At 29.2% G+C, this 22,661-nt stretch overlaps 1 protein-coding gene across 1 annotated transcript in view; it reads left to right on the forward strand.

Moving 5' to 3' along the window:
• The window catches only part of plxnc1 (plexin C1), a 64,599-nt gene that overhangs the window by 19,915 nt on the left and 22,023 nt on the right, over window positions 1-22,661 (forward strand). The window contains exons 22-28 of the mRNA XM_054625023.1: window positions 1,965-2,133; window positions 2,437-2,537; window positions 4,463-4,538; window positions 5,334-5,368; window positions 5,506-5,601; window positions 5,809-5,972; window positions 6,072-6,219. Coding sequence (XP_054480998.1) covers window positions 1,965-2,133; window positions 2,437-2,537; window positions 4,463-4,538; window positions 5,334-5,368; window positions 5,506-5,601; window positions 5,809-5,972; window positions 6,072-6,219 — 789 coding nt within the window. The remainder of the gene's footprint in view (window positions 1-1,964; window positions 2,134-2,436; window positions 2,538-4,462; window positions 4,539-5,333; window positions 5,369-5,505; window positions 5,602-5,808; window positions 5,973-6,071; window positions 6,220-22,661) is intronic.

Raw genomic sequence — 22,661 nt, forward strand, 5'->3', positions numbered from 1 at the left:
ATCTTTGGCAATTATCCCTTAGAGTGTCTACAGGGCCTAACACATATCTATTTTGTGGATGTGTTTTGTATTTTTAATAATTTAAGATCACTGCAGTCTATTGGCCAGGTTGTTGGTATCTTAAGCATCCGATTTTACATTTAAAATGATAAAAAATAATGATACAAATGAATACATGCAATACAATAGTTATTAACATTATAGTTATCAACTATTTGGTCATTTTAACCGATTATTTATTGCTCTAAATTAATGTTTTCTCTGGTTGCACCACCTGACCTTTACCAGTTGTGCCACCTGACAACCTTAATAATGACAGGATTATGGCTGAATAATTGCCTTTTTACTTTCAATACAAAAAATAATGGAAGTCAAAAGTCTCTATTGAAGTTAAAGTAGTAAATATTTCATAGTAATCATGTTCAGTACATAGCAACTAGAATAGGCTATAGTGCAATTGATTGATTAGAAGGACAGACTGGAATGGATTGTGATTGAGCAACAATTAAGTCTTATTTTGTTATATTCATAAAGAAACACCAGCTCAAGACAATTGAAAAAAACTAATTTAAAAATATTAAAATGCATAAAATCAAATATATTAACATTACATTACATAGCATTAAATTAAACGCATAGCAACTGGAATGCAACACTAGTACATACAGCAATACTTTGTTGAAACTGATTTAAAAAACATGTGAATGACTAAGGTATGTTGACCTCACATGGTTCAAAACGTTTTGAAATATTTTAGTATACAGCCTTTTCAGGTGTGTGTACTAAAGCTGTCCCAGTCATGAGTGAGAGTTAAGAGGCTCTGAGATCACATGGAACTCCTCCGTGTGTAATAAGAAATGAATTATTTAAAAAACAGTCTGACTACTGTATAAAAGTAACAACTGACAGCCATGTTTGTTGTTTACCTTCATAATGATAATTTTGGGGGAGTGTCTCTGGAGGGAGGCCTGAAGGAACGGACTGTCCGCGTTGAACAGTTGGAGACTTTCGTGTTAGTTTAGTCTACTGCTGCTATTTTCAATGGAAAAGAGATGGCAACGCTGGGCTGTTTTTTTGGGCTGGATAACTTTTAAAATCTACCATACTTTAGCTAGTTTCTCATCATTACTAACCCTACCTTTAACTTAAAACTATTAAACGATTTAAAAATTCAGTAAATAATCTTAGAGCTTGAAATATGATATCATATAGTGACATTCCTTGCGGTTGCACCACCTGACTTTTGCCACTTTTTTCAAGTTAATCAGGCATCTACTTTGACTCCTGTTTTAGTTAGCAAATCCATACGTGTCATTTTTAAATACAATTAAGAGTTATATGATAATATAACATTTTTCTAGTGTTACATTGGTTGTACCACCTGACATGGAAAGTGTACCAGCCAACCTATAAGCTATTTTAGCTATTTTAAGCAATATATTAGGGAGGGATCTTAAAACATTTTCTCTCAGCCATAAAAGTCAGTTGAGGTCCTCTTGATGATGCTATTTCCTGGTAACTGTTGTGTACTTTAATATTCAAATAAAAGTCACATATTTACAGTTGAGCCACCCTGACATTTGAACCATGCAATTTTTTTAAAATTTGGTTCATTTGAAAGATTTCAACAATAAAATCATGCCATGGTATTAATTTTTTATTTATAATCATTAAAATACACTTTTGTTATAGTTTTTTTTAGTCTGTCCATTTGCTCGGACAGTTGCGCCGCCTGCCATTTTCAGGGTTTGAGATGCCAAAACATAAAAGAATAGATATTATTTGAATGTAATGATAATGTGTTCAAACTCATTAGCTTTTATTGAATGAAATGATGTATGTCATGAATGAATACAATTATTCTATAGGAAATAATGGGCTCGGACACAGAAATATGGACGTCATGTCATTGACCCAAATACAATTACATGTCAATTGTCTATGTTGCTGTCTATGGTTTACAGAAGCTGAAGGTGCTGTTTGCAGTGGGCAGTGACGGACAGGTCAGCGAGCCTCTTGAGGTTAACGCTCTCAGCTGTGACTCAGTAGGGCAAGTCAAAGAGAAAATCCTGTCCACCTTCAAGGCCAAGTTTGGTTTCTCCTACAATACCCACCTCAGGGATGTTTGTATCGGTAGGTAACAGGCCAGTCTCCAACAATGAATTGTTCCAAGTTACAAGTCTTGTCTGGAAGGTTGTGCGTCAAATGTATATTATTCCGAGGCTTGAAATGCTTCCCAACAAGTGCACTATTTCCTCCTGATTGAATACCATTTGCCAAAAACTACCGTGGCGAGCTGTTTTAGGGAAATTACTTCAAATTCAAAAAGAACCTATAATTTGTGACCTTTAAAAAAAAAAAAAAAAAAAGATCAATGTTTTTTTATTTTTATATTTTCACATAGTTTAACCATACTTGCTCTCTTATTCCCACCAGAGTATGAGAAGAATGGATCGTTTGTTGCTCTTGAAGAAGTGGATGCGAGCTCTGAGTTTATCGGGGCGGTGACCATGCTCAACACACTCAAGCACTACAAGGTAAGAAATGGGGTTATTTAAAATATCTGTCAGTGGAAGAAGGCTCTCAAATTCTGTCAACCTTACAAACGCTCATGCACAAAGTCATTAAGTGTCTGTTTGTGTTATGTGTGAAACGCACCCACACCCCAGTCAACATGAGATTAGGGAAGTAGGGCTGGGTCTGTGTCAGTACAACTCACTTTGAGTGTTATTGTTCCCCTCTCCGCCCACAGGAAGAGAGCATACGTGTAAGTATTTTCTGAGGGGGTTGTCATATAAGTATTGAAAGATGGCTTGACAGAAAGCGGTCCAAATGTTGATATTAAACCCCCCATTTAAAATACCTCCCTTGTTACTTTGAACGTAAACAGCTATAATCTAACAGCAAAAGGTTACATAGTTCCACATGCTGTTGGACCTAAAAAGCAGAGAGAAGTAGCCATTTAAGGGCATCAAAAAGTTGATACAGCACATAGCCAAACAAAAACCCACCCAGCTGGTCCATGAGGTGTTATACCAACAGAACAAAAGGCAGACTATCAGACAACAAACATTTCCTGTAGGCCACAACCGAATTGAATTCGGACTAACTGAGTCACTCTACTGTGTCTCAGTGAGAGACCCCGTCTCACTTTGTCATTAAAAGTTACAAATAGACAGAATTTTTATAAAAAACCATACTGGAGTAAGAGTGGTTCGTAATGGCTTCATAATTGGATCATCAAGTCTTTTTTTGCTCTATGTATCTATTATCTATCAGAGTACCATCAGAGCCTGGGAAAGATGAACTCCAACACATGCTCTCTGTAAAGCCTGATTGGCTGGACTGTATAAGCCTTATTACAAAGCCAAGACACAACTTAAAACTTGATTATTCAAGCAAGCAACAATAGATAGGCGATGCTGCCTGGGGAAATCATTGTAATGCCCAATTCTGGGGGAAATAATGTTTTAATAAAGTAGAATTGAGCAAATAAAGAGGTTTTCTTAAGTTCCTGAAGGCTGAGGTTTCTTGAACATCTCCTTGCAATACATGGGTCTCTCTGAGTGGTTTCTGTGGTTGAATGTGTGTAAGGTAAAACTGAAAGCATGTCTCTTGCAACACCTATTTTGTACCTCTATATCTATATATATAGATATATATCTATATATACATATATATATCTCAGTTTCTAAAACAATTTTAGAATCTGAACCTTCTGAAATGTAAAGGCTCTCTGCATTTGTTTGTTCCCATCTCATGCAGTTATAGTAAGTTCATGGCAGCTGTCTTTCTTTTTACCAAATGGCGCATTCACATTTTAGAACAAGGGTTGTATGATTAAAGACAATAAACTAGTTTGAGATGAGTCAGTCCTGCGCAGAATCCATAACCGGAGATCCCCACAAGATGCATGCCGTTTAGATTTGTGTCTTGCATGACTTGCTATAATCTCACGCACACATGGGCAAAGATAACCTCACCAGACTGAGTTGGTCGCAGTTTTCAGAGCCAGGCGCCGCAGTTGCTCTCCAAGACTTCAAGACCCAGGGCATGATTTGACAACAAATGCCACATTTTGTAGAAATCTTTCGGTGAAATTGTTATATTTAACGCAATTTGTCTCATCTTGTGCAATGAAGGTTTGATCTAAAAACATATATTGTGTGGTTGATAATAGTTAATATACATTTACAAACGCATAAACAAATCCGAACGTGGTCTGCAAACTACAAGTAGCCTACAGATGGATATAACAGGTTACAGGATATAACCGTTTCATTGACTTCCTGTATTTTCTTTAAAGGCTGCTGGAAACTGACCGGCTTGACCAGAGCTTTTTTTTCAACGCCTCCTGCTGTTGCAGCCTTCTCTCGTCCACTGTTCAGGGGAATGTTGTCTCAAACTAACCTATTGTAATTTATTAACATTTCTGTGTGTTGGTCTGTTTGTACTCCTGTAGGTTCCTGATGGAGCTACAATCAAAGTGCTTTCGAGGAAAAGTCACCCTCCTCTGAGCCCACAGGGAAGTCTGAAGGGTAAGAGTTGAGAAAGAAAACATTGCTTAATTTGTGTAATAGCAATACTACTCTTGTATAGATAGAGCCAGAAAGAGGATTATCTTGGTTTAGCAAAAATGGAAAAAAGGGCGTAGAGAAAAACAGCTAGTCAGATAGCATGTTAAAATATTTTACTATTGACAGGAAATCGGAGAAACAAAAGCATTAAGAATGTAGCATCTAAAGATCAGATAAGTATCTCAGCATCAAATGGGTCTAATAAATTTCTGGTACATTTTGTACCAGCGATGAAAACACATTCTCGACCTTGGTATCAGTACGTGTGGCCGACAATCTCAAGGTCCTCTCACTGTCTTTGTGTGAGCTTTACGCCACTTCCTACAATCAGGATTTGCACATGCAACTGCCTATGTTGTCATTCATGTGTCCTAATACTGGAACGTGATGAGTCAGAGAACCCTGAGATCCGGTATGAAGCTCAGAAACAGGTCCTCGTACAAGGACCTTAACATGTTTATTGGGTGGACTTTATTGGTAGAAACAGCTCTGCCGCACACTTAAAAATGACTTGTGTGTTGTTGCCCTACCTGCACTGTGGCCACTATTTTGGTCTTATTAGGGCACAGTCAACCTACAGCTGGCCATATACATGTGAAAATAGCAAATGCCAGAATTTGTCTGACCATCCATGAAAAAAGGTTTCATAATATACCTTTTTAATAAATCCATACCACCAAACCAAACACTTGATGGCAGAGGAGTAGGCTTATTATTTCCGTTAATGATCACTTCATTTCTGCTCATTTCCTTTAGACGATGAGAACTTCTCAGGAAAATACTTCCACTTGGTAAGAGGCAGTTTTTGTTTTATGTGTAGAGGTGAATCATCAAATTAGTTAATAAGACAGAACCATCACGACACGTGTATATATAACAGAATTGAGGTTGTGTAATTCAGTGGTTCTTTAATTGCTCTTTTCTGCAGATTGATCCTGATGTAGTCGAGGACCAAAGAAAGAACCCAGAGAGGAAGAAATTAAAGCTGAAGGAAGTGCACCTCACCAAGCTGCTCTCCACCAAGGCAAGAGGGACCAGCACCAACACTAAAAATACTAATACCAGAGTTATTTCCACCTTCAGCACTGTTAATGTTGAGTAACACAGGATGGGTGTAGGCACTCTGTTGATTGCAGGTCTACGGCATTTTGGAATCCAAGCATTTCGTTATACAGGTCTGAACTATAAGGGATAGCAGGAAATCACATTAACCTTGTTCTCCCTCTCTAAGGTCGCAGTTCATTCATTTGTGGAGAACCTGTTCAGATCTATCTGGGGGACACCGAACAGCAGAGCCACGCATGCTGTCAAATACTTCTTTGACTTCCTAGACACTCAGGCAGAGAACATGAGGATCACCGACCCAGATGTCCTGCACATCTGGAAGACCAACAGGTATTGTTGGATTGTCCAAAGCACTGTTGACAGTTTAAAAATCTTTAGTACAGAAGTTTGCACTTAAAACAACACCTTTTCTTCCTGAAATGTCTACAGTTTACCTCTGCGCTTCTGGGTCAATATCCTGAAGAACCCCCAGTTTGTTTTTGACATTGAGAAGACTCCACAACTGGATAGCTGCCTAACTGTCATCGCTCAGGCCTTCATGGATTCCTTCTCCCTCAGCGAGACCCAGCTAGGAAAGGTAACGAAAAATAGAAATGTCTTATAATTTACCATTACAGGAAACCACCGTGTCCTTTCCGTGTTGAGATATGAGGCAGAGGTGGAATCAATTACTTTTTTCGACATACTATATTGGGACATATTTTATGACCTTTTTTTAACATGCTATACTATGACTTTTTAATGACTTTATTGACCATCTTATACTATGACTTTTTTATGAATTTCTTGAAACCGTATACTATGACCTTTTTTCGACATGAAATACTATGGCTTTTTCATAACTCTTTTCGGCATACTATGACTTTTCATGTCTTCCTTGACAAAGTATACTATGCCTTTTTCGACATGCTATATATATACTATGACTTTTTTCATGACTTTTTCGACATGCTATACTATGACTTTTACGACATAATATACCATTATTATTTTCCACATATTATACTATGACATTTTGATTACTTTTTTTGCATGCTATGCTATCACTCTTTAATCACTTTTTTAAAGACTTTTTCTACTTTTTTGACATGCTTTAATATTTATTTTTTAAGCCTTTTTTCGACATGCTTTACTATGCCTATTTTATTGACTATTTATTTATGAAAAATGTTTAAAATATTTGAATTAGTCATAGTACAATATGTTGAAAAAAGTCATAATATAGTATGTCGAAAAAAGTCATGAAAAAAGTCATAGTATAGTATGTTGAAAAAAGTCATAGTATAGTATGTCGAAATATTTGAAATAGTCATAGTATAGTATGTTGAAAAAAGTCATAGTATAGTATGTTGAAATAAGTCATAGTATAGTATGTCGTAAAAAAAAAGTCATAGTATAGTATGTCAAATAAGTGAAGAAGCCAATGTGCGGGAGTTTTTGTTCTATAGTATAGTATGTTGAAATAAGTCATAGTATAGTATGTTGAAAAAAAAGTTATAGTATGTTGAATAAAGTCATAGTATAGTATGTCGAATTTTTTTTTTTAAAAGTATAGTATGTCGGATTTTTTTTTTCTTAAGTCATAGTTTAGCATGTCGGAGAAAGTGAGAAAAAAGTCATAGTATAGTATGTTGAAAAAAGTCATAGTATAGTATGTCGAAATATTTGAAATAGTCATAGTATAGTATGTTGAAAAAAGTCATAGTATAGTATGTTGAAATAAGTCATAGTATAGTATGTCGTAAAAAAAGTCATAGTATAGTATGTCAAATAAGTGAAGAAGCCAATGTGCGGGAGTTTTTGTTCTATAGTATAGTATGTTGAAATAAGTCATAGTATAGTATGTTGAAAAAAAAGTTATAGTATGTTGAATAAAGTCATAGTATAGTATGTCGAATTTTTTTTTTAAAAGTACAGTATGTCGGATTTTTTTTTTCTTAAGTCATAGTTTAGCATGTCGGAGAAAGTGAGAAAAAAGTCATAGTATAGTATGTTGAAAAAAGTCATAGTATAGTATGTCGAAATATTTGAAATAGTCATAGTATAGTATGTTGAAAAAAGTCATAGTATAGTATGTTGAAATAAGTCATAGTATAGTATGTCGTAAAAAAAGTCATAGTATAGTATGTCAAATAAGTGAAGAAGCCAATGTGCGGGAGTTTTTGTTCTATAGTATAGTATGTTGAAATAAGTCATAGTATAGTATGTTGAAAAAAAAAGTTATAGTATGTTGAATAAAGTCATAGTATAGTATGTCGAATTTTTTTTTTTTTAAAGTATAGTATGTCGGATTTTTTTTTTCTTAAGTCATAGTTTAGCATGTCGGAGAAAGTGAGAAAAAAGTCATAGTATAGTATGTTGAAAAAAGTCATAGTATAGTATGTCGAAATATTTGAAATAGTCATAGTATAGTATGTTGAAAAAAGTCATAGTATAGTATGTTGAAATAAGTCATAGTATAGTATGTCGTAAAAAAAGTCATAGTATAGTATGTCAAATAAGTGAAGAAGCCAATGTGCGGGAGTTTTTGTTCTATAGTATAGTATGTTGAAATAAGTCATAGTATAGTATGTTGAAAAAAAAGTTATAGTATGTTGAATAAAGTCATAGTATAGTATGTCGAATTTTTTTTTTTTTAAAAGTATAGTATGTCGGATTTTTTTTTCTTAAGTCATAGTTTAGCATGTCGGAGAAAGTGAGAAAAAAGTCATAGTATAGTATGTTGAAAAAAGTCATAGTATAGTATGTCGAAATATTTGAAATAGTCATAGTATAGTATGTTGAAAAAAGTCATAGTATAGTATGTTGAAATAAGTCATAGTATAGTATGTCGTAAAAAAAAAAAGTCATAGTATAGTATGTCAAATAAGTGAAGAAGCCAATGTGCGGGAGTTTTTGTTCTATAGTATAGTATGTTGAAATAAGTCATAGTATAGTATGTTGAAAAAAAAGTTATAGTATGTTGAATAAAGTCATAGTATAGTATGTCGAATTTTTTTTTTTAAAAGTATAGTATGTCGGATTTTTTTTTTTCTTAAGTCATAGTTTAGCATGTCGGAGAAAGTGAGAAAAAAGTCATAGTATAGTATGTTGAAAAAAGTCATAGTATAGTATGTCGAAATATTTGAAATAGTCATAGTATAGTATGTTGAAAAAAGTCATAGTATAGTATGTTGAAATAAGTCATAGTATAGTATGTCGTAAAAAAAAAAGTCATAGTATGTCAAATAAGTGAAGAAGCCAATGTGCGGGAGTTTTTGTTCTATAGTATAGTATGTTGAAATAAGTCATAGTATAGTATGTTGAAAAAAAAGTTATAGTATGTTGAATAAAGTCATAGTATAGTATGTCGAATTTTTTTTTTTAAAAGTATAGTATGTCGGATTTTTTTTTTCTTAAGTCATAGTTTAGCATGTCGGAGAAAGTGAGAAAAAAGTCATAGTATAGTATGTTGAAAAAAGTCATAGTATAGTATGTCGAAATATTTGAAATAGTCATAGTATAGTATGTTGAAAAAAGTCATAGTATAGTATGTTGAAATAAGTCATAGTATAGTATGTCGTAAAAAAAGTCATAGTATAGTATGTCAAATAAGTGAAGAAGCCAATGTGCGGGAGTTTTTGTTCTATAGTATAGTATGTTGAAATAAGTCATAGTATAGTATGTTGAAAAAAAAGTTATAGTATGTTGAATAAAGTCATAGTATAGTATGTCGAATTTTTTTTTTTTTAAAGTATAGTATGTCGGATTTTTTTTTTCTTAAGTCATAGTTTAGCATGTCGGAGAAAGTGAGAAAAAAGTCATAGTATAGTATGTTGAAAAAAGTCATAGTATAGTATGTCGAAATATTTGAAATAGTCATAGTATAGTATGTTGAAAAAAGTCATAGTATAGTATGTTGAAATAAGTCATAGTATAGTATGTCGTAAAAAAAAGTCATAGTATAGTATGTCAAATAAGTGAAGAAGCCAATGTGCGGGAGTTTTTGTTCTATAGTATAGTATGTTGAAATAAGTCATAGTATAGTATGTTGAAAAAAAAGTTATAGTATGTTGAATAAAGTCATAGTATAGTATGTCGAATTTTTTTTTTTAAAAGTATAGTATGTCGGATTTTTTTTTTTCTTAAGTCATAGTTTAGCATGTCGGAGAAAGTGAGAAAAAAGTCATAGTATAGTATGTTGAAAAAAGTCATAGTATAGTATGTCGAAATATTTGAAATAGTCATAGTATAGTATGTTGAAAAAAGTCATAGTATAGTATGTTGAAATAAGTCATAGTATAGTATGTCGTAAAAAAAAGTCATAGTATAGTATGTCAAATAAGTGAAGAAGCCAATGTGCGGGAGTTTTTGTTCTATAGTATAGTATGTTGAAATAAGTCATAGTATAGTATGTTGAAAAAAAAGTTATAGTATGTTGAATAAAGTCATAGTATAGTATGTCGAATTTTTTTTTTTTTTAAAGTATAGTATGTCGGATTTTTTTTTTTCTTAAGTCATAGTTTAGCATGTCGGAGAAAAAAAGTCATAGTGAGAAAAAAGTCATAGTATAGTATAGTATGTTGAAAAAAAGTCATAGTATAGTATGTCGAAATATTTGAAATAGTCATAGTATAGTATGTTGAAAAAAGTCATAGTATAGTATGTTGAAATAAGTCATAGTATAGTATGTCGTAAAAAAAAAAGTCATAGTATGTCAAATAAGTGAAGAAGCCAATGTGCGGGAGTTTTTGTTCTATAGTATAGTATGTTGAAATAAGTCATAGTATAGTATGTTGAAAAAAAAGTTATAGTATGTTGAATAAAGTCATAGTATAGTATGTCGATTTTTTTTTTTAAAAGTATAGTATGTCGGATTTTTTTTTCTTAAGTCATAGTTTAGCATGTCGGAGAAAGTGAGAAAAAAGTCATAGTATAGTATGTTGAAAAAAGTCATAGTATAGTATGTCGAAATATTTGAAATAGTCATAGTATAGTATGTTGAAAAAAGTCATAGTATAGTATGTTGAAATAAGTCATAGTATAGTATGTCGTAAAAAAAAAAAGTCATAGTATAGTATGTCAAATAAGTGAAGAAGCCAATGTGCGGGAGTTTTTGTTCTATAGTATAGTATGTTGAAATAAGTCATAGTATAGTATGTTGAAAAAAAAAAAGTTATAGTATGTTGAATAAAGTCATAGTATAGTATGTCGAATTTTTTTTTTTTAAAAGTATAGTATGTCGGATTTTTTTTTTCTTAAGTCATAGTTTAGCATGTCGGAGAAAGTGAGAAAAAAGTCATAGTATAGTATGTTAAAGTCATAGTATAGTATGTCGAAATATTTGAAATAGTCATAGTATAGTATGTTGAAAAAAGTCATAGTATAGTATGTTGAAATAAGTCATAGTATAGTATGTCGTAAAAAAAGTCATAGTATAGTATGTCAAATAAGTGAAGAAGCCAATGTGCGGGAGTTTTTGTTCTATAGTATAGTATGTTGAAATAAGTCATAGTATAGTATGTTGAAAAAAAAGTTATAGTATGTTGAATAAAGTCATAGTATAGTATGTCGAATTTTTTTTTTTTTTAAAGTATAGTATGTCGGATTTTTTTTTTCTTAAGTCATAGTTTAGCATGTCGGAGAAAGTGAGAAAAAAGTCATAGTATAGTATGTTGAAAAAAGTCATAGTATAGTATGTCGAAATATTTGAAATAGTCATAGTATAGTATGTTGAAAAAAGTCATAGTATAGTATGTTGAAATAAGTCATAGTATAGTATGTCGTAAAAAAAGTCATAGTATAGTATGTCAAATAAGTGAAGAAGCCAATGTGCGGGAGTTTTTGTTCTATAGTATAGTATGTTGAAATAAGTCATAGTATAGTATGTTGAAAAAAAAGTTATAGTATGTTGAATAAAGTCATAGTATAGTATGTCGAATTTTTTTTTTAAAAGTATAGTATGTCGGATTTTTTTTTTCTTAAGTCATAGTTTAGCATGTCGGAGAAAGTGAGAAAAAAGTCATAGTATAGTATGTTGAAAAAAGTCATAGTATAGTATGTCATAGTATAGTATGTTGAAATATTTGAAATAGTCATAGTATAGTATGTTGAAAAAAGTCATAGTATAGTATGTTGAAATAAGTCATAGTATAGTATGTCGTAAAAAAAGTCATAGTATAGTATGTCAAATAAGTGAAGAAGCCAATGTGCGGGAGTTTTTGTTCTATAGTATAGTATGTTGAAATAAGTCATAGTATAGTATGTTGAAAAAAAAGTTATAGTATGTTGAATAAAGTCATAGTATAGTATGTCGAATTTTTTTTTTTAAAAGTATAGTATGTCGGATTTTTTTTTTTCTTAAGTCATAGTTTAGCATGTCGGAGAAAGTGAGAAAAAAGTCATAGTATAGTATGTTGAAAAAAGTCATAGTATAGTATGTCGAAATATTTGAAATAGTCATAGTATAGTATGTTGAAAAAAGTCATAGTATAGTATGTTGAAATAAGTCATAGTATAGTATGTCGTAAAAAAAGTCATAGTATAGTATGTCAAATAAGTGAAGAAGCCAATGTGCGGGAGTTTTTGTTCTATAGTATAGTATGTTGAAATAAGTCATAGTATAGTATGTTGAAAAAAAGTTATAGTATGTTGAATAAAGTCATAGTATAGTATGTCGAATTTTTTTTTTTTTAAAGTATAGTATGTCGGATTTTTTTTTTCTTAAGTCATAGTTTAGCATGTCGGAGAAAGTGAGAAAAAAGTCATAGTATAGTATGTTGAAAAAAGTCATAGTATAGTATGTTGAAAAAAATAGTGAAATAGTTCAATATTAAAAAGTATAGTATAAAACGGAATATTTGAAAAAAGTCATAGTATAGTATGTATGAAATAAAAATGTCATAGTATAGTATGTTGAAAAAGTCATAGTATAGTATGTCAAATAAAAGAAGCCAATGTGCAAAGTATAGTTGTTCTATAAATAATGTTGAAATAAGTCAATAGTATGTTGAAAAAAAAGTTATAGTATTTGTTAGTATAGTATAGTATGTTTTTTTTAAAAGTAAATAAGTCATAGTTTTTTAGTCATAGTTTAGATGTAAAAAGTGAAAAAAAGTCATAGTATGTATGAAAAAAAGTCATAGTATAGTATGTTGAAATAAGTCAAGAAGTATGTTGGGTATGTCGAAATAGTTCATAGTATAGTATGTTGAAAAAAGTCATAGTATAGTATGTTGAAATAAGTCATAGTATAGTATGTCGTAAAAAAAAGTCATAGTATAGTATGTCAAATAAGTGAAGAAGCCAATGTGCGGGAGTTTTTTTCTATAGTATAATGTTGAAATAAGTCATAGTATAGTATGTTGAAAAAAAAAAAGTTATAGTATGTTGAAAAAGTCATAGTATAGTATGTCGAATTTTTTTTTTTTAAAAGTATAGTATGTCGGAAAGTCATAGTTTAGCATGTCGGAGAAAGTGAGAAAAAAGTCATAGTATAGTATGTTGAAAAAAGTCATAGTATAGTATGTTGAAATATTTGAAATAGTCATAGTATAGTATGTTGAAAAAAGTCATAGTATAGTATGTTGAAATAAGTCATAGTATAGTATGTCGTAAAAAAAAAAAGTCATAGTATAGTATGTCAAATAAGTGAAGAAGCCAATGTGCGGGAGTTTTTGTTCTATAGTATAGTATGTTGAAATAAGTCATAGTATAGTATGTTGAAAAAAAAGTTATAGTATGTTGAATAAAGTCATAGTATAGTATGTCGAATTTTTTTTTTTAAAGTATAGTATGTCGGATTTTTTTTTTCTTAAGTCATAGTTTAGCATGTCGGAGAAAGTGAGAAAAAAGTCATAGTATAGTATGTTGAAAAAAGTCATAGTATAGTATGTCGAAATATTTGAAATAGTCATAGTATAGTATGTTGAAAAAAGTCATAGTATAGTATGTTGAAATAAGTCATAGTATAGTATGTCGTAAAAAAAAGTCATAGTATAGTATGTCAAATAAGTGAAGAAGCCAATGTGCGGGAGTTTTTGTTCTATAGTATAGTATGTTGAAATAAGTCATAGTATAGTATGTTGAAAAAAAGTTATAGTATGTTGAATAAAGTCATAGTATAGTATGTCGAATTTTTTTTTTTTTAAAAGTATAGTATGTCGGATTTTTTTTTTTTAAGTCATAGTTTAGCATGTCGGAGAAAGTGAGAAAAAAGTCATAGTATAGTATGTTGAAAAAAGTCATAGTATAGTATGTCGAAATATTTGAAATAGTCATAGTATAGTATGTTGAAAAAAGTCATAGTATAGTATGTTGAAATAAGTCATAGTATAGTATGTCGTAAAAAAAAGTCATAGTATAGTATGTCAAATAAGTGAAGAAGCCAATGTGCGGGAGTTTTTGTTCTATAGTATAGTATGTTGAAATAAGTCATAGTATAGTATGTTGAAAAAAAAGTTATAGTATGTTGAATAAAGTCATAGTATAGTATGTCGAATTTTTTTTTTTAAAAGTATAGTATGTCGGATTTTTTTTTTCTTAAGTCATAGTTTAGCATGTCGGAGAAAGTGAGAAAAAAGTCATAGTATAGTATGTTGAAAAAAGTCATAGTATAGTATGTTGAAAAATTTGAAATAGTCATAGTATAGTATGTTGAAAAAAGTCATAGTATAGTATGTTGAAATAAGTCATAGTATATTGAAATGAAGTCATAGTATAGTATGTTGAAAAAGTCATAGTATAGTATGTTGAAATAAGTCATAGTATAGTATGTCGTAAAAAAAAGTCATAGTATGTCAAATAAGTGAAGAAGCCAATGTGCGGGAGTTTTTGTTCTATAGTATAGTATGTTGAAATAAGTCATAGTATAGTATGTTGAAAAAAAAGTTATAGTATGTTGAATAAAGTCATAGTATAGTATGTCGAATTTTTTTTTTTTTAAAAGTATAGTATGTCGGATTTTTTTTTTCTTAAGTCATAGTTTAGCATGTCGGAGAAAGTGAGAAAAAAGTCATAGTATAGTATGTCGAAATATTTGAAATAGTCATAGTATAGTATGTTGAAAAAAGTCATAGTATAGTATGTTGAAATAAGTCATAGTATAGTATGTCGTAAAAAAAGTCATAGTATAGTATGTCAAATAAGTGAAGAAGCCAATGCGGGAGTTTTTGTTCTATAGTATAGTATGTTGAAATAAGTCATAGTATAGTATGTTGAAAAAAAAGTTATAGTATGTTGAATAAAGTCATAGTATAGTATGTCGAATTTTTTTTTTAAAAGTATAGTATGTCGGATTTTTTTTTTCTTAAGTCATAGTTTAGCATGTCGGAGAAAGTGAGAAAAAAGTCATAGTATAGTATGTTGAAAAAAGTCATAGTATAGTATGTCGAAATATTTGAAATAGTCATAGTATAGTATGTTGAAAAAAGTCATAGTATAGTATGTTGAAATAAGTCATAGTATAGTATGTCGTAAAAAAAAGTCATAGTATAGTATGTCAAATAAGTGAAGAAGCCAATGTGCGGGAGTTTTTGTTCTATAGTATAGTATGTTGAAATAAGTCATAGTATAGTATGTTGAAAAAAAAGTTATAGTATGTTGAATAAAGTCATAGTATAGTATGTCGAATTTTTTTTTTTAAAAGTATAGTATGTCGGATTTTTTTTTTCTTAAGTCATAGTTTAGCATGTCGGAGAAAGTGAGAAAAAAGTCATAGTATAGTATGTTGAAAAAAGTCATAGTATAGTATGTCGAAATATTTGAAATAGTCATAGTATAGTATGTTGAAAAAAGTCATAGTATAGTATGTTGAAATAAGTCATAGTATAGTATGTCGTAAAAAAAAGTCATAGTATAGTATGTCAAATAAGTGAAGAAGCCAATGTGCGGGAGTTTTTGTTCTATAGTATAGTATGTTGAAATAAGTCATAGTATAGTATGTTGAAAAAAAAAAAAAGTTATAGTATGTTGAATAAAGTCATAGTATAGTATGTCGAATTTTTTTTTTTTTAAAGTATAGTATGTCGGATTTTTTTTTTTCTTAAGTCATAGTTTAGCATGTCGGAGAAAGTGAGAAAAAAGTCATAGTATAGTATGTTGAAATAAACTCATAGTATAGTATCTTGGAAAAAAGACGACATGAGACAAAAATAGTTCAACTTTAATGTCATGTACATGTATGAGACAAGGATGTCTGAAAAAGCAAAAGTGCAACATTGTATGGTTATGTAATATTTGTCATAGTATAGAATATGGAAATATAACATGTAAACCATAGTGTGTGAATACCTCATATGTTTAAAGTTTTAACATAGTAAGAAAAAGTCAAGTATAAAATATGTTGAAAAAAAAAAAGTGATATAATGTAAAAAGTCATAGTATAGTATGTAAATAAAGATGAGGGGATTTTTTTAAATGTCATAGTATAGTATGTTTCTGGTCCCATGAATTGCCATACAATAATGTGATGTTTAAATGTCAAACATGTCAAAGTTCCATAAAACTCATGTATAGAAAGTTGAAAAAAAAATCATAGTATAGTATGTTGAAAAAAGTATAGTATAGATGTCGAAATATTTGAAATAGTCATAGTATAGTATGTTGAAAAAAGTCATAGTATAGTATGTTGAAATAAGTCATAGTATAGTATGTCGTAAAAAAAAGTCATAGTATAGTATGTCAAATAAGTGAAGAAGCCAATGTGCGGGAGTTTTTGTTCTATAGTATAGTATGTTGAAATAAGTCATAGTATAGTATGTTGAAAAAAAGTTATAGTATGTTGAATAAAGTCATAGTATAGTATGTCGAATTTTTTTTTTTTTTTAAAGTATAGTATGTCGGATTTTTTTTTTCTTAAGTCATAGTTTAGCATGTCGGAGAAAGTGAGAAAAAAGTCATAGTATAGTATGTTGAAAAAAGTCATAGTATAGTATGTCGAAATATTTGAAATAGTCATAGTATAGTATGTTGAAAAAAGTCATAGTATAGTATGTTGAAATAAGTCATAGTATAGTATGTTAGTATGAAATAGTATGTCGGGAGTATAGTATAGTATGTTGAAATAAGTCATAGTATAGTATGTTGAAAAAGTCATAGTATATGTCGTAAAAAAGTCATAGTATAGTATGTCAAATAAGTGAAGAAGCCAATGTGCGGGAGTTTTTGTTCTATAGTATAGTATGTTGAAATAAGTCATAGTATAGTATGTTGAAAAAAAAAAGTTATAGTATGTTGAATAAAGTCATAGTATAGTATGTCGAATTTTTTTTTTTAAAAGTATAGTATGTCGGATTTTTTTTTTCTTAAGTCATAGTTTAGCATGTCGGAGAAAGTGAGAAAAAAGTCATAGTATAGTATGTTGAAAAAAGTCATAGTATAGTATGTCGAAATATTTGAAATAGTCATAGTATAGTATGTTGAAAAAAGTCATAGTATAGTATGTTGAAATAAGTCATAGTATAGTATGTCGTAAAAAAAAGTCATAGTATAGTATGTCAAATAAGTGAAGAAGCCAATGTGCGGGAGTTTTTGTTCTATAGTATAGTATGTTGAAATAAGTCATAGTATAGTATGTTGAAAAAAAAAAAGTTATAGTATGTTGAATAAAGTCATAGTATAGTATGTCGAATTTTTTTTTTTTAAAAGTATAGTATGTCGGATTTTTTTTTTTCTTAAGTCATAGTTTAGCATGTCGGAGAAAGTGAGAAAAAATAGTATAGTATGTTGAAAAAAGTCATAGTATAGTATGTATTTGAAATAGTCATAGATAGTATAGTATGTCGAAATATTTGAAATAGTCATAGTATAGTATGTTGAAAAAAGTCATAGTATAGTATGTTGAAATAAGTCATAGTATAGTATGTCGTAAAAAAAAGTCATAGTATAGTATGTCAAATAAGTGAAGAAGCCAATGTGCGGGAGTTTTTGTTCTATAGTATAGTATGTTGAAATAAGTCATAGTATAGTATGTTGAAAAAAAAGTTATAGTATGTTGAATAAAGTCATAGTATAGTATGTCGAATTTTTTTTTTTTTTTAGTATAGTATGTCGGATTTTTTTTTTCTTAAGTCATAGTTTAGCATGTCGGAGAAAGTGAGAAAAAAGTCATAGTATAGTATGTTGAAAAAAGTCATAGTATAGTATGTCGAAATATTTGAAATAGTCATAGTATAGTATGTTGAAAAAAGTCATAGTATAGTATGTTGAAATAAGTCATAGTATAGTATGTCGTAAAAAAAAAGTCATAGTATAGTATGTCAAATAAGTGAAGAAGCCAATGTGCGGGAGTTTTTGTTCTATAGTATAGTATGTTGAAATAAGTCATAGTATAGTATGTTGAAAAAAAAGTTATAGTATGTTGAATAAAGTCATAGTATAGTATGTCGAATTTTTTTTTTTTTTTAAGTATAGTATGTCGGATTTTTTTTTTTTTCTTAAGTCATAGTTTAGCATGTCGGAGAAAGTGAGAAAAAAGTCATAGTATAGTATGTTGAAAAAAGTCATAGTATAGTATGTCGAAATATTTGAAATAGTCATAGTATAGTATGTTGAAAAAAGTCATAGTATAGTATGTTGAAATAAGTCATAGTATAGTATGTCGTAAAAAACAGTCATAGTATAGTATGTCAAATAAGTGAAGAAGCCAATGTGCGGAGTTTTTGTTCTATAGTATAGTATGTTGAAATAAGTCATAGTATAGTATGTTGAAAAAAAAGTTATAGTATGTTGAATAAAGTCATAGTATAGTATGTCGAATTTTTTTTTTTAAAAGTATAGTATGTCGGATTTTTTTTTTCTTAAGTCATAGTTTAGCATGTCGGAGAAAGTGAGAAAAAAGTCATAGTATAGTATGTTGAAAAAAATAGTCATAGTATAGTATGTCGAAATATTTGAAATAGTCATAGTATAGTATGTTGAAAAAAGTCATAGTATAGTATGTTGAAATAAGTCATAGTATAGTATGTCGTAAAAAAAGTCATAGTATAGTATGTCAAATAAGTGAAGAAGCCAATGTGCGGGAGTTTTTGTTCTATAGTATAGTATGTTGAAATAAGTCATAGTATAGTATGTTGAAAAAAAAGTTATAGTATGTTGAATAAAGTCATAGTATAGTATGTCGAATTTTTTTTTTTAAAAGTATAGTATGTCGGATTTTTTTCTTAAGTCATAGTTTAGCATGTCGGAGAAAGTGAGAAAAAAGTCATAGTATAGTATGTTGAAAAAAGTCATAGTATAGTATGTCGAAATATTTGAAATAGTCATAGTATAGTATGTTGAAAAAAGTCATAGTATAGTATGTTGAAATAAGTCATAGTATAGTATGTCGTAAAAAAAGTCATAGTATAGTATGTCAAATAAGTGAAGAAGCCAATGTGCGGGAGTTTTTGTTCTATAGTATAGTATGTTGAAATAAGTCATAGTATAGTATGTTGAAAAAAAAAAACGTTATAGTATGTTGAATAAAGTCATAGTATAGTATGTCGAATTTTTTTTTTTTTTAAGTATAGTATGTCGGATTTTTTTTTTTCTTAAGTCATAGTTTAGCATGTCGGAGAAAGTGAGAAAAAAGTCATAGTATAGTATGTTGAAAAAAGTCATAGTATAGTATGTCGAAATATTTGAAATAGTCATAGTATAGTATGTTGAAAAAAATGTTGAAAAAGTCATAGTATAGTATGTTGAAATAAGTCATAGTATAGTATGTCGTAAAAAAAGTCATAGTATAGTATGTCAAATAAGTGAAGAAGCCAATGTGCGGGAGTTTTTGTTCTATAGTATAGTATGTTGAAATAAGTCATAGTATAGTATGTTGAAAAAAAGTTATAGTATGTTGAATAAAGTCATAGTATAGTATGTCGAATTTTTTTTTTTTTTTAAAGTATAGTATGTCGGATTTTTTTTTTCTTAAGTCATAGTTTAGCATGTCGGAGAAAGTGAGAAAAAAGTCATAGTATAGTATGTTGAAAAAAGTCATAGTATAGTATGTCGAAATATTTGAAATAGTCATAGTATAGTATGTTGAAAAAAGTCATAGTATAGTATGTTGAAATAAGTCATAGTATAGTATGTCGTAAAAAAAGTCATAGTATAGTATGTCAAATAAGTGAAGAAGCCAATGTGCGGGAGTTTTTGTTCTATAGTATAGTATGTTGAAATAAGTCATAGTATAGTATGTTGAAAAAAAAAAGTTATAGTATGTTGAATAAAGTCATAGTATAGTATGTCGAATTTTTTTTTTTTAAAAGTATAGTATGTCGGATTTTTTTTTTCTTAAGTCATAGTTTAGCATGTCGGAGAAAGTGAGAAAAAAAAGTCATAGTATAGTATGTTGAAAAAAGTCATAGTATAGTATGTCGAAATATTTGAAATAGTCATAGTATAGTATGTTGAAAAAAGTCATAGTATAGTATGTTGAAATAAGTCATAGTATAGTATGTCGTAAAAAAAGTCATAGTATAGTATGTCAAATAAGTGAAGAAGCCAATGTGCGGGAGTTTTTGTTCTATAGTATAGTATGTTGAAATAAGTCATAGTATAGTATGTTGAAAAAAAAGTTATAGTATGTTGAATAAAGTCATAGTATAGTATGTCGAATTTTTTTTTTTTTTTTTAAAAGTATAGTATGTCGGATTTTTTTTTTTTCTTAAGTCATAGTTTAGCATGTCGGAGAAAGTGAGAAAAAAGTCATAGTATAGTATGTTGAAAAAAGTCATAGTATAGTATGTCGAAATATTTGAAATAGTCATAGTATAGTATGTTGAAAAAAATAGTCATAGTATAGTATGTTGAAATAAGTCATAGTATAGTATGTCGTAAAAAAAAAAAGTCATAGTATAGTATGTCAAATAAGTGAAGAAGCCAATGTGCGGGAGTTTTTGTTCTATAGTATAGTATGTTGAAATAAGTCATAGTATAGTATGTTGAAAAAAAAGTTATAGTATGTTGAATAAAGTCATAGTATAGTATGTCGAATTTTTTTTTTTTAAAAGTATAGTATGTCGGATTTTTTTTTTTCTTAAGTCATAGTTTAGCATGTCGGAGAAAGTGAGAAAAAAGTCATAGTATAGTATGTTGAAAAAAGTCATAGTATAGTATGTCGAAAAAATGTAAAAAAGTCATAGTATAGTATGTTGAAAAAAGTCATAGTATAGTATGTTGAAATAAGTCATAGTATAGTATGTCGTAAAAAAAAAAGTCATAGTATAGTATGTCAAATAAGTGAAGAAGCCAATGTGCGGGAGTTTTTGTTCTATAGTATAGTATGTTGAAATAAGTCATAGTATAGTATGTTGAAAAAAAAGTTATAGTATGTTGAATAAAGTCATAGTATAGTATGTCGAATTTTTTTTTTTTTAAAAGTATAGTATGTCGGATTTTTTTTTTCTTAAGTCATAGTTTAGCATGTCGGAGAAAGTGAGAAAAAAGTCATAGTATAGTATGTTGAAAAAAGTCATAGTATAGTATGTCGAAATATTTGAAATAGTCATAGTATAGTATGTTGAAAAAAGTCATAGTATAGTATGTTGAAAAAAGTCATAGTATAGTATGTTGTAAAAAAAAGTCATAGTATAGTATGTCAAATAAGTGAAGAAGCCAATGTGCGGGAGTTTTTGTTCTATAGTATAGTATGTTGAAATAAGTCATAGTATAGTATGTTGAAAAAAAAGTTATAGTATGTTGAATAAAGTCATAGTATAGTATGTCGAATTTTTTTTTTTTTTTTTTTTTTAAAGTATAGTATGTCGGATTTTTTTTTTCTTAAGTCATAGTTTAGCATGTCGGAGAAAGTGAGAAAAAAGTCATAGTATAGTATGTTGAAAAAACTCATAGTATAGTATCTTGGACAAATATTTGAAATAGTCATAGACAAAAATATGTTGAAAAAAATGTCATAGTATATGTATGTTGAAAAAGTCATAGTATAGCATCAAAGTGCAAAAAGTCATTAGTATAGTTGTCAAATATGTCTGAATATAACATGGAATAAACCATAAGTGTGAATATAGTATATGTTTAAAGTCATAGTATAGTATGTTAAAACAACTAAAAATATACATGTGCAAAGTCATAGTAAAACCAACAGTATACTCTTAAATAAAGTATGTCGGGATGTTTTCTGTAAATAAGTCATAGTATAGTATGTCCCATGAATTGCCATACAATAATGTGATGTTTAAATGTAATACTAAAAATGTCATAGTTCCATTAAAAAAGTCATGTCATAGTAAGGGTTGTCATTAAAAAAAATCATAGTATAGTATAGTATGTCAAATAAGTGAAGAAATAGTCATAGTATAGTATGTTGAAAAAAGTCATAGTATAGTATGTTGAAATAAGTCATAGTATAGTATGTCGTAAAAAAAGTCATAGTATAGTATGTCAAATAAGTGAAGAAGCCAATGTGCGGGAGTTTTTGTTCTATAGTATAGTATGTTGAAATAAGTCATAGTATAGTATGTTGAAAAAAAAGTTATAGTATGTTGAATAAAGTCATAGTATAGTATGTCGAATTTTTTTTTTTTTAAAGTATAGTATGTCGGATTTTTTTTTTTCTTAAGTCATAGTTTAGCATGTCGGAGAAAGTGAGAAAAAAGTCATAGTATAGTATGTTGAAAAAAGTCATAGTATAGTATGTCGAAATATTTGAAATAGTCATAGTATAGTATGTTGAAAAAAGTCATAGTATAGTATGTTGAAATAAGTCATAGTATAAAAAAAAAAAAAGTCATAGTATAGTATGTCAAATAAGTGAAGAAGCCAATGTGCGGGAGTTTTTGTTCTATAGTATAGTATGTTGAAATAAGTCATAGTATAGTATGTTGAAAAAAAAGTTATAGTATGTTGAATAAAGTCATAGTATAGTATGTCGAATTTTTTTTTTTAAAAGTATAGTATGTCGGATTTTTTTTTTTCTTAAGTCATAGTTTAGCATGTCGGAGAAAGTGAGAAAAAAGTCATAGTATAGTATGTTGAAAAAAGTCATAGTATAGTATGTCGAAATATTTGAAATAGTCATAGTATAGTATGTTGAAAAAATAG

Source organism: Anoplopoma fimbria, chromosome 23, assembly GCF_027596085.1.
Source record: "Anoplopoma fimbria isolate UVic2021 breed Golden Eagle Sablefish chromosome 23, Afim_UVic_2022, whole genome shotgun sequence".
Classification (NCBI taxonomy): Eukaryota; Metazoa; Chordata; class Actinopteri; order Perciformes; family Anoplopomatidae; genus Anoplopoma; species Anoplopoma fimbria.